Source organism: Rutilus rutilus (assembly GCF_951802725.1).
Source record: "Rutilus rutilus genome assembly, chromosome: 20".
Lineage (NCBI taxonomy): Eukaryota > Metazoa > Chordata > Actinopteri > Cypriniformes > Leuciscidae > Rutilus > Rutilus rutilus.
The window spans coordinates 32,893,506-32,906,932 of NC_140225.1; the positions used below are offsets into that span (position 1 = coordinate 32,893,506).

General features: G+C 37.7%; 1 protein-coding gene across 1 annotated transcript; it reads right to left on the minus strand.

Annotated features, from left to right (window-relative positions):
* Window positions 1-83: 83 nt before the first annotated feature.
* Window positions 84-11,903, minus strand: gfral (GDNF family receptor alpha like). Its single transcript, XM_084390669.1, has 9 exons — window positions 11,791-11,903; window positions 10,930-11,055; window positions 9,437-9,589; window positions 7,809-7,850; window positions 6,932-7,259; window positions 1,065-1,312; window positions 765-950; window positions 581-665; window positions 84-463 (listed from the first exon to the last, which is right to left on the minus strand). Exons 1-9 carry the CDS (start codon window positions 11,819-11,821, stop codon window positions 382-384), a joined length of 1,281 nt encoding a protein of 426 aa, XP_084246795.1. The 5' UTR covers window positions 11,822-11,903; the 3' UTR covers window positions 84-381.
* Window positions 11,904-13,427: the final 1,524 nt, after the last annotated feature.

Below are 13,427 nucleotides of genomic sequence, written 5' to 3' on the forward strand. Positions count from 1 at the left end.
GAACATCTATGACCTCTTTCCTCGTGCTGGATATTCATCTTCCATAACTTAATAAAGTTGAACTGACATTAGAGACTATAAATGTTGCTCATTAACACTTTATTTATAGTTAATGCCCTGAAACAGAACCAGAGAAGCACACTACAAAAAAAATGGCTATACTGAACGATATTTTGCAATACTGAACTACACAAAGCATAACTTGTTTATTACTTGAGAGTACAACTCATTTATTATAAGCTCATGATGCACTTCATTTAGGTGGTGCTATGGGATGTTTCCTCAAGTTACGGACGTGATAAAGTCAGCATTGGAAGTAGAACATTTTGGCAGCTTGGTTTAACTACAATGTGCAAAGTTTCCCCTAAAGAAACCAGAATTTTATAAAATAACAGATGACAACGTTAGAGACTTTGACTGATGGGCCTCAAAAGTTGGTTTACCAGCAGCTTGGTGCATTCTCCTTAAAATAAAGGCAACACAAATCATTAGTAAAGTAATAAGTAATAATTCTTATAGAATTAACTATTCTCTACATTAGTTTAATGCATTATGATGCACACAAATAATGACAACTTACCTCAGTCTGAGCAAAACAAGGCTGACAATGAACAACACCACTACCGTTAATGCAGAGACATATATCAGTAGGTGCAACAGTTGATCTGGTATAAACAAAGACAATATGTTTAATTACATCAGTAATGAAAAAGGAAAAGTGCACGTTAAAGGCAAAATCCCACTTTTTAAGAGAATCAACTCACCACTCAGCCACTGCTGCTTAACCCTTGATTCATTGGTTGGATGTTGCCTGTTCCTTAAATCATCGGATTGTCCATGTTGGACAGTTTCACCACCTAAACACTGATGATCAGCACTTGGCTCATTGGTTGGTTGTCGCCTCATGATTAATTCTTCATGTTGGAAATGTTCTTTGGTTTTTGAGAGCTCTGCGATTTGAGTGGTTAAATCAGAACACATCAATCACAACGAGACTATGCCAACAATACTTCAAGTTGAATACCGCACAGTTAAACTTGCCAACGACCTCTGAAAGTACTTACTGAAGAAGGACTTGTCTTGGAAAATTTCTTTCAGCTCATTGCACTTATATTGGTCATGATGATGTAATCCATCACAAGTACATGGGTGATGAAGTACTGAACCCATTGTTTCCACAAATGCCACCCGGCATTGGAGGTCTTCCCCAATAAAGATGTCAGGGTTTATAAGATTTAGCCATTCACTGGGCGAATCATATGCAGCGTCCTCTTCCCCAAAACACTTGGACAGGTACGTGTTAAATATCTGCCTGTAAATAGCAAAGAGTTGGTTTTTATCAGCAGCATCATCCAGCTTACCTAAAAGTTCTCCAGTCAACCGGAGTGACCATGCTTGTCAACCAGCTTCATCATCTGGGCCATACAGCACATCTATACCAACACTAATCTGTGAATATTTCACGATTTGGCAAATTTGTGGCAAATTTGTGGCATATGTTAATAAACTCGACTCTGCTCATGCACCCCTAAGAGTCATGTTTTACCTACATTTTGTAAGTTTGAATCCTAGCCTAGGCCAGAATGTAAATTCATGTTGGTCTTTTCAGCAAAGAAACATGATTTACACAAATCTGAAAAGAATCAACCAAAGACGAATGGGACAATTTTAAGACAATGCAAGCAGCATTAATCTGGCAATAGAGACTGAGGGCCCTAATTTAACGATCTGAAACGGAAGTATCAAGCGCGAAACACAAGTAACTTTGTGGGCGGGTCTCTTTAGACCAACAAATCTAAAATGTGTTGGTCTGAAGTAACTTCATTACTCATAGGTGTGATTTGGGCATAACGTGAAATAAACCAATCAGAGCGTCATCTCACATTCCCTTTAAGAGCAGGCGCGCTTGTTCTATGGCGGCTTGCTATTATAACGGCGGATTTGCCAGACGCACGCCAGGAGTATGGGATTAATATCCTGCCATGATTCAAAACTGAAAATAAAGTTCTGAAAGGTTGAAACTAAGTGTTCGAAAACTCAAAATCTTACAAAAAAAAGTTTTGCAAGATCGAAAAATAAGATTTGCAAGTTTGCAAAATGTAAAAAAAATAAAAATATCTCTGCAAACATTATGTTCACGAGTTCACACTTACATATAATTTGAATGGGTAAGTTTAATGCGTATATGGCGTGCTGTCCGGAGGGAGGGCTCCGAGCTCGGAATTCAGCCCGAACCCAGAGTACTCCCCCCGTATGTAAGTGTTTAGTACTAGAAGTGTGGAGAAGGGGTGGTGGAGGGATGCTGCAAAAACTGTCAATGGAATGAGGTGAGACTGCTGAGTATTTATACCTCTCACCATTGATTGCTGAGTGCTTTCCACTTGTGTTAATTATCTGAACGTGCTCCTCCCGAACCTTGTTAATAAAACATCATTTATTTTTGAGATTTCCTTCTTCAGAACTGCAACTTTTTTTTTACGATGTTGCGGAAACAATTTTCCAGAGTTTCAAATTTGTCAGTGTTCTCCCACTGTATTAGTTTGTTTTCCAGGTTTGAAACCTTGTAAATGGTGATCTGAAAACTGGTGTGCGAATGTGTGAAAAAAAGTTTTGAAACTCTGAAAACATAGTTTTGCAGGCTTGCAAAGTGGTAAAAAAAAAAAAAATCTCTGCAAACATAATTTTGTTTTTGAGTTTTCCTCCTTCAGAAGTGCAACCCTCTTTTTTACGGTGTTGTGCAATCATTTTTTCAGAGTTTCGAATTTGTCAGTGTTCTCCCAGTGTATTAGTTTACTTTCCAGATTTGAAACCTTGTAAATGGTGATCTGAAAACTGGTGTGCGAATAGGTGAAAAAAAGTTTTGAAACTCTGAAAACTGAGGTTCGAAAGGGCGAAACTTATTACATTACATTACATTTGCACTCCCATTGCAGACTATTTTTTCAGAGCTGAGTTTACAACACCCACTTTGCGGAGATACGCACACACAGTTGCGAGCTTGCGACTCACGTGATTTGTGGCAGCGTTGTCACGCAGCTCTGCTCTGAAACTCTGAAACTCAGACTGAGCGAAAATGAAGCTTCGCAACTTCGCAACTTAAAAAAAGCCTGGAGGGAGGGCCTTCTGCTCTTGGCCAATGCTTTGCTGTCTGCTGACGTACAGTCCAATCACAAGTCGTATTTACTGGAAAGGTGGGATTGACCGACAGCTCCGCCAATGACGAAATTCTCACTCTCGAAATTCTCATACTCGCTCTCCTCACACAGCGAGCGACTCACTTTCCTAAGCTGGCGACTCACTCTCACTCACCTCACACAGCGAGCAACTCACTTTCATCAGCTGGCGACTCCCTCTCCTCTGATGGCGACTCACTCTTCTCACATAGCGAGCGACTCACTTTCATCAGCTGGCGACTCACTCTCCTCAGATGGCGACTCACTCTCCTCACACAGCGAGCGACTCACTTTCCTCAGCGAGCGACTCATTCTCCTCACGCAGCGAGCGACTCAGTCATGTACATTGGCCTAATATTATAATAAAATCTCAAGTACTGTATTGGTGCAATAACTAACTTCAGTAAACTGTTCAATTTTGTGTTGTAAAAATAATTTATTCTGAACCAATAATCTTAAATTGATTCGCATTGCATTTTTTTTTTTTATAAAGGCAATTTCCCCCTAACTGTCATCTTTCAAGTCAAATTCTATACATTTTAAGTCACTATATTGCTTTTACCAATCAAATTGACTAGTATAAACAAAAACGTTTTTTCCCACTGCAGAGAAAACTGCATCAGAGGTGGCATTTATAAAAAGTTTAATATGCAAAACAAGCATAAAAAAAAAAAAAAACATTGCTTTGGTATCAAATATTCAACATGAATGCATGAGGCAAAAATTAAAAAAATATTTTGTGTATATTATGTGTATCTTATGTTTGTTTAATGACTGCTGCTGGCCAATAAAAAAGCCAATAAAATTGGAGTTGTATGAATACAATTGGAGTTAAAAAACAAAAAATAATCATAAAACATAATGGGGCATTCATGTTGAATATTCTTTTGAATGGTGTTATCAAATAATAATCTGTTATAATCTGATAGAGAAAAACAACATGAAAATAGGCCTACAGGTAACTAATGTGATCTTTACAAAAACATAATGGTGTATGTAACTTTGAAATGTGTTTTACCTATTTTGATACCAATGTGAATCAGCAAAAATGTCACATTTTCAGAATATTCTATTTTAAAGATAATTTATAAAATAAACTTTAAAAAAAGCTGTGCATCCTGTTTGTGTATCCTGTGCTCTTTCGTCATTGGCGGAGCTGTCGGTCAATCCCACCTTTCCAGTAAATACGACTTGTGATTGGACTGTACGTCAGCAGACAGCAAAGCATTGGCCAAGAGCAGAAGGCCCTCCCTCCAGGCTTTTTTTAAGTTGCAAGGTTGCGAAGCTTCATTTTCGCTCAGTCTGAGTTTCAGAGTTTCAGAGCAGAGCTGCGTGACAACGCTGCCACAAATCACGTGAGTCGCAAGCTCGCAACTGTGTGTGCGTATCTCCGCAAAGTGGGTGTTGTAAACTCAGCTCTGAAAAAATAGTCTGCAATAGGAGTGCAAATGTAATGTAATGTAATAAGTTTCGCCCTTTCGAACCTCAGTTTTCAGAGTTTCAAAACTTTTTTTCACCTATTCGCACACCAGTTTTCAGATCACCATTTACAAGGTTTCAAATCTGGAAAGTAAACTAATACACTGGGAGAACACTGACAAATTCGAAACTCTGAAAAAATGATTGCACAACACCGTAAAAAAGAGGGTTGCACTTCTGAAGAAGGAAAACTCAAAAACAAAATTATGTTTGCAGAGATTTTTTTTTTTTTACCACTTTGCAAGCCTGCAAAACTATGTTTTCAGAGTTTCAAAACTTTTTTTCACACATTCGCACACCAGTTTTCAGATCACCATTTACAAGGTTTCAAACCTGGAAAACAAACTAATACAGTGGGAGAACACTGACAAATTTGAAACTCTGAAAAATTGTTTGCGCAAAGACGTAAAATTTTTTTTTGCAGTTCTGAAGAAGGAAATCTCAAAAACAACATAATGTTTGCAGAGATATTTTTATTTTTTTACATTTTGCAAACTTGCAAATCTTATTTTTCGATCTTGCAAAACTTTTTTTGTAAGATTTTGAGTTTTCGAACACTTAGTTTCAACCTTTCAGAACTTTATTTTCAGTTTTGAATCATGGCAGGATATTAATCCCATACAGGAGCGGTTCACAGCCGAGGAGACCGACGTTCCCGTCAGGGCCGTAAAACACAGAGAAGTGACATTGGGGATGGAGAAACACACCCAAATTAGCTTTGGTTAAACAGGCGTATAATATTTTGGGTAAATGTGTAAGCTAGATTTATGCCTGTTTTTTCACATCTTCATGGACACCACAATGATTTCCCTCGTGTGAAATATCTTTCCTTGTAATAATGTATGGTTTGCAAAAATGAAAACTGCTGCTTCTGTGTAGATGAGAGAAGCAAAGTGTGTGTGTGTTGTGCACACGCTACATTATGGCCAAGCATGCGCCCTCAAAATAGTGCCTGAATAATGCGCCACTGACTTTAGACGAGGTTTCTCCTGGTCAGTGGTGGAATTGTTTTCTGAAACTGCAAAATAGCACCAGGGAACGTTTGCGTCGGAACACGCCTCCTCTTTTCGCTGAACCGCCCCCGGGAGCGCAAGTTCATTCCCTAATTTACCGACGTGCGTCTGTGGAGGGAAAAGTCCGCTGTGCGCGGGTGCAAAATAGGAATGATACATGCGTCGCTGTACAAAGTCAATTGCAATTTCTGCACTCATTTCATCTCGCATTCTCTGGCCACATTGGACTATACTGTGTGTAGTGAATCATATACTAGTAAACACTGACCCACCGACTAGTACTTTTCTGGATGACTATGATTTGAACTTGTGTTGAAGATTTCCTTCTTGCCTGGTTATGGTTTTGAACATTTCTTGTTGAATTTCTGCACTACAACTGTTGATCTGTTGGAATACTGATAAATCCTCACCTCTTACCTGAAATACCTTGGATTGGTGAGAAATTGACTTTATTTCAGCCTGGATTCAAACTTGTTGTGGTTAGACTGAAATGCTCTAAAATAATAAAATTGTAAATTTTCTTTTAGTCCATTTTAGACATTCAACTATCTCTAAGTAACTTTGCAACTACATGCAAACTAACAAGTATTAGTAGACTGTTATGGTTAGTGTAATGAGTTGACATTTACTTGCAAAGTTACTTGTAGTCAGTAGAATATCTGTTTGGAGCATCAAATAAAGTGTTAGCAGATATTAAGCAGAGAGTCTACTAAAACTCTAATGACTGCAAGTTGACATGTAGTTGCAAAGTTACTTAGTTGGTAGAAAGTCTAAAGTGGATTATCGAAATAACTTAGCATCCCAAAATGTGACTTGTCAACTTAGGGGCGAAGAGCTATAATTGGAGAAGGGGTGTAACAATATATCGCAATACAGAAATGCAACAAAATGTATCGTGGATAGTGACAATATGTATTGTGTATAGTTGTGTGTGTGTAAACATTCACGTTTTCAGAGTTTTAGTGTCAGTACTACATTAAACTACTATATATAATGTTGAATGTAATGTATAATAATGCAATGGGGGAATATTTGTGTGTCCTGATAATGCCAAATGTCTTAAGTAACCAGTAAAAAGTGGCCTACATTATTTTAATTATATCTAGTCAGTAAAAGAGTGAAAGCATATTCATCTAAGATTTTCAGCTTCAGAATCATGAATATTGTTATTCTGGTGTCTCTATTGTCCTGTGCTTTGGGTTTCCAGAACCAAGTCTTCAAGTCACTTACACACTTAATGATTTGCCATCAGTGTTCAGGGCTCACCTGCACGATGCATCTCCAGAACATGTGTCCAGCGCCTCCAGGCAGGTCCAGGGAGTCTGTGACGGGTCGCTAGCACAGGATCCAGAGTGTAGAGAGGCCTTCATCTGCTGGCACTCCTGGTCTTCTCGATCACAGTCACAGAACACCAGTCTCTCAGCCACATCGTGAGGAAGAGCCGAGTAGAACTGCCTCATTGCCTGTGTGCACTGGCTGGGGTTGCATTGGTATGCGTTACACTCCTGGACAAATGGCACCATCAGCCTGTTGCAGGATTCCTCCCCAAGACAAGCCTTCGTCTCCTCAAGACAGGATCTGCTTGTGTGGTGTACTGGATTGAGGGTATGAGAGTAGTGTTGTCAATAGTACTGACTTCAGTACCAAGTCGGTACTGAAATTCAAAACGTGACGCTTTGATCACTGTTGAGCGGAATCATAAACACCTCTGATTGGCCATTGTGTTCACAAGCTCATCAAATATGTCTGTGATTGGCTACAATGATCAGCGCACAGAAGTGTTTGAGAGTGTTTTGGAAGCACAAGCAGGACTCTTATCAGCGGACCGGTCCTGCTTTCAAACACTCCCGTGTGTATCTGTGTATCTGACATTGATGTATATATACAACATGTTTTTGAAGCGCTGATCATTGTAGCCAATCACAGACATATTTAATAAGCGTGTGAGTACAATGGCCAATCAGAGGAGTTTATGATTCTGCTCAACAGCGCTCAAAGCGTCATATTTTTATAATTTCAGTACCGACTTGGTACCGAAGTCAGTACTTTTGACAACACTTTATGAGAGTGTCCAGTGAGGAGATCACAGCATACATGCAGTTATCAGTTTACAAAAGGCTCTATATACAGAACAATATCTTACCACTGGCTTTCCATTCTGCCTCAAGTTTCTTGTTTTTTTGAGCTGGAAAACATTAGAGGAAAAATGAGAATTCTGTCAGCATTTACTCGCCCTCATGCTGATCCAAACCTGCATGTAAGTCCTTATTCACACACACACAATATTCCTTTTGCCAAAGCTCAAAAAATATCCAGCGACGCATCGCTCCAGGTAAACTGAGTTCTGCTCCTTGGAATAGGAACTTGGAATATCCCAGGAACAGGGAACACTCCCATAACTTCTAACTAAAGTATTTTAAAGGTTATGTAAATGTTATAATGACAAAATATTCTTAAAATTATGTTTTCGAACAGTGTTACGACATATGATATATATAAGTGTTCTTAAAATAATGTTATCAGAAACGTCTTTATGATGTTATTAAAATTCGCTGAATGTTCTTGTAATGTTAGCAGAAAACATTGTGACAATAATGTGCATGGAATATCCATATGATGTTTGATGTATGTTCCTATAATGTTAACAGAAAATGTTCTTAAAACCTATTTTTTGGGGGGGAATATTATGCATAACTCATTCCCTGTTTTTTTTTTTACCATTGTTCTCAGAAAGTCATTTAATCATTAGAAGGATCAGCTAACAGGGAACATTCTCAGAATGTTTTAAAAAATAGAATGGAATGTTCCTCTAACACAGAGGTCTTCAATCCTGCTCCTGGAGAGCCACTGTCCTGCAGAGTTTAGTTCCAACCTGCTTCAGCACACATGCCTTTGAATATTCAAGCGATTCTGAAGAGCTTGATGATCTGATTCAGGTGTGTTTGATTAGGGTTGGAACTAAACTTTGCAGGACAGTGGCCCTCCAGGAGCAGGAATGAAGACCTCTGCTCTAACATAACGAAGAAATGTTCTAACGTTCTAACATAAAAATAAAACCATTGGATGTTTTGAAAGTTTAAAAACATTTGAACAGAACATAACTTATGTTTTTGTTAGCTTGGATAGTGCCAATAAATCATAGTGACTACTTTTATGATACTTTCATGATTACTTTTATGTCTGGTTCACTATCTTTGTGTGGACTCTCCATAGACGTAATGGTTTTTATACCGTACAAACTGTATATTCTGTCCCCTTACACTAACCCTACCCCTAAACCTACCCATCACAGGAAACATTCTGCATTTTTACTTTCTCAAAATAACTCATTCTGTGTGATTTATAAGCCTTTTGAAAAGTGGGGACCGCTGGCTGGTCCACAATGTAGGTGATCTCAGGTTTTACTATTCTTATGGGGACATTTGGTCCCCACAATGTAATATAAACAAGGGCACACACACACAAACACACACACATTTCACTGAAATTGCATACCATAACTGCTCAATATGGACAATAAGGCAGAAGAAAATGATTAATTTCTGTAAATCTGCTTTGAAACCATGTAAAAGACACTTCGTAAATAACACTGGCTTGACTTGGCATTGCACATTAAATACATTATACATGACATTTTTAGTTTTTCCAAACTGAGGGAATTGAGTGAAATGTGGCAGCATTAATCAACAGCATGCTGTCTGTATAGAGCTTAGCTTGTTTCATATTTCCATGATTGATATTGCAGTGTTTAATGTATGTGGTAGGGTATACCCAAGCGATGCTGGCACTGAGAGTACAGCTGTTGTAGAGCGCGGCACGGATCCAGCCCGGAACACACACACTCTCCCAGCGCCGGCCAGCGGCTCAACATCATCTGAAGGGTGGCGTTACACACCTTTGCGTCAGTCGTGTGGCAGCCTCCATCTTTCCACACAGACAAAAACAGACTTTACTAGAAGCACTTTCAACATGACAGCTTTGACATGAGTGAACTATTCATCTGGATCACACAATGCGTTCATCAATTTTTAATAGCCATTGTAAGTGCTGCAATACTGATTGTTTATCAAGCCTTTAATCCTTTAATTGAGCTGCATAATTATCTATGATTTCTAAAGTGCCCCCAGTGGGTTTCCAAAATTATTATTAAGGTCAGATGTTAAAATGCATCAGCATCACAGTCAACATCATATGTGACTATGGACTGATGATCTCATAAATTGTTATTCCCTTTGCTTCCCTGAGGCCAATATGTTTCTTTCTCTCTCTCTAACACACAAACACACACTCAAGCACAGCCAACAAACAAGTTCAACGTGCCCTCAAGCCAGACCCTTTTCCTTTCCTCGATGCGCATACGGCCACCGTTTGAGGTGTGCAGTTTGCTCAAGGCTATTGCACTTTAATCCAGTTACTGCCAACACAGTGACGGGACGTTTCACAAGAGGAGACAGGGATTGGCATTAACAAAGGTTAATAAATGTTGTAATAATATATTTCTCATAGTTAATTCAGGTTAACAAATGCATTAACTAATGTTAGCAAATACGACTTTATCGTAAAGTGTTCTCTTCGTTGAATATCTCAGAATAACCCAACTCATAGAAATAATAGCTTTATAGTGGTTAATAATCCTGTACAGCTCTGCTTGTTGTATCAGTGTTCTTTTAGCATAACTGAGATACTAAAGTAGTTTCTTATTAATATTTAGATTTTTTTATGTTTTTCAAATGAATGTAGCTCTTAATTTTAGTTTGTGTTTTTATCATTTTTAGGAGTCAAAAAAAAATGTCTAGATAGTTTTATTCATTTTTATTTAATTTTTTATTTTAGTATATCCAGTTAAACAATTAAAATGAGAAATGTTGCTTTGGCAAGTATTTGGAAAAAAATAAAATGAAGTATTTTATATTTTATTTCAAGATTTTATTTTATTTTTTTATGGTTTTACTTTTACGTTTGGTTGTTGTGTGTATGTAGAAGTAATGTTAAAATATGCTATAAATGATTAATTAATCTTATACTCAAACGTTACACCAGTGTCCCTCTCACCTCAGAAGCTTTTAATTTTTAATGCCTTGACAAAATCAACTAGTATGAATCAAGAGAGCAAACATTAATTTTTTTTTTTTTTTTGTGACGGCACCCAGTTATTAACCCCATGACACCAGCCAACCCCAGTCCTGTCCCATTAAACAAGTAATTGTTTGCATTATGGATGGCATTCTGTTTGCTCCATAGAAGTTTAAATAAGAAACCCGTACCTTTAAAATTGCAGATCTCTCTGAGGACAGCCTGTTCACTTCTGCAGATGCGTTTAGAAACACAAGCGTCCATATGTGAAGTCCTTGATGTGTTAATGGGAACTAGCTGGAACAGCAGATGTGATGCTGGAACAGAAAATAATAAATACATAATTGCCTTAACCTTAATGCACCGAGAAACAACAATCCACCTGTTCTACACGGAGTCATCAAGAGTCTTGAAAAAATGTTTCCTTTGAAACCATTGTAAGTTACCGTATATGCATGACACACTGACATGCCTTTCAGAATGTGCTAGTATTTGATGCGTCCCGTTTGCTTGAATGACAGCAACACAAAAGCTCATGATCCATCTTATCATCTTATCATCTTATCACCTTATCATCCATTAATATTTGAGAACGTTCTAAAATAAATTTCATAAATAATTACAAAGGAAAGGCAATTTTTGAAGTAGAAAGACTGAAATAGTTTTTTTTTTTTTTTTTTGTAAAACGTATTCCAATAAACTTTACAATGTAGAAGAAAGGAAATCTGATTTTTTTCAGTGTCAAACTTTCTTACATTTTCCCCTGAACTTTCTTTCTTTCTTTCTTTCTTTCTTTCTTTCTTTCTTTCTTTCTTTCTTTCTTTCTTTCTTTCTTTCTTTCTTTCTTTCTTTCTTTCTTTCTTTCTTTCTTTCTTTCTTTCTTATTTTAAATTAAATTGTAATGCACTTACACTTAATAACAGATTTTAGTCCCAGTTTCAAGCAACACTTAGCAAATGTTCAGGCACAAGCACATGATAAATCAATTTCAAGAAGAACTTCCAGCGCTTAGAGCTAAAAGCTCACTAATCCTTAATATAGATGAGACTCACCGATGAGAAAAGCTGCCTTCATGACCTTCATGATGTTGTTGGAGTGTCAGTGTGAAGCACCTGTGCGAGTGAACAGCTCCTCTTCAGCGCTCTCTTCACCCCAGCATGACGTCACGTGACAGTGAATAATCCTCTCAGGTGCGAGTGTTGAATGTCACTCACCTGCACTGCCGTGTGTAATGAGGGTCGGCTCTCGGGTCAGTGGCTCAGGATTTGATGTAGGATCATATTAAAAAAATATTGAACTTTTAGGGATGTTATATATATATATATATATATATATATATATATATATATATATATATATATATATATATATATATCCCTACTGTGTGTTTAAATATGTGTGTATATATACTAAACGGATACCACTAACCAGTTTCAGCATCAGTCAAGCCCAAAAAGTCCTGAACTTTTGCTGTAGTTTATGCAGTGTTGGGCAATATAGCAAATAGTAAAGCTGTTACCCAAGCAGCAGGGACAGGGTAATGTTGAAACTTGCTACGGTGTTCAATGTTCATCTTTTTCTGTCAGCGGTTCAGAATCAGAACTAATGATGAGATCAGCTGTGCTCAAATTTGCTTTTTGTGATATTGCTTAGTCTATCTTCTAAACCTTAGATATTACTTTGTGTATTTTTAAACTTTGATTCAGACAGTGTTTGGTATGTTTATTAAAGGCAGGGTAGGTGATAGCTCCTGAAACACTTTTTGTTATGCTGGTTGAAAGTCTCTTCACATCCTGATAGCAATCACTAAGTTAATTGGTCTAAATGTATTTATATACATACACATGTATGTATATATATATATATATATATATATAAATATCGTCTGTGGAAGGTATATGACCATAAAAATGTTCAATCATTGCTTTCGGTCTGATGTCCTGTCAGCGTGTGTATTTCCATTCCTCCGCAGACATCACACGTTATCAGTGAGTTTCATGCTATGCAGAGTTAGACAGACATCAGTCACTGAACACCAAAACACCTTTTACAGTTCCTCCTGAACCAAAACAACCAGGTTATGCTGCGTTCACGCCATTACTAAAGGGAAGATTTCAGTGTCTGAAAAGTCTGAGGGTTGCACCTGACAGGGCGTGTGACATTATTGTTGCATGTGCCATACTCCACAACATTGCCACCATCAGAAAGGAGAGGACCCCTGTGGTGGAGGTGCAGCCTGATGATGACCTCCAGCCAGTGCACTTGGACCAACCTAATGGCAGAGCTGTTGGAGCAGTTTTTTCTTCTTTAAAGTGTAAAGTTCTATGTTTTTTCAGGTCAAAATAAAAAAATTTCTGTTGTAGAATACTATATACTATATAGGGTACGGATATCACCCTGTGGCATTTTTGGATAGAAAGAATAAAAAAAAAAAAAAAAAAACTGTCAACACAAGCCTCATGACACAAAAATAAAAAGGAAGAGTACTACACTGCCCACCTCTGTATCACTTTGTGCAGTAGGCCTTTCCTCCTGCAACTCATATTGCAGTCAGAAATAATATGTACACAACTATAAATTAAGTAAAGTTATTTATGCACTTACAAGTACTTCCTCCAAAGGACAGTCATCTGAGAGGGTTTCTTCACTGTCCTGTGCAATGGAAACAAATGGGTATTACAAAGTGTTG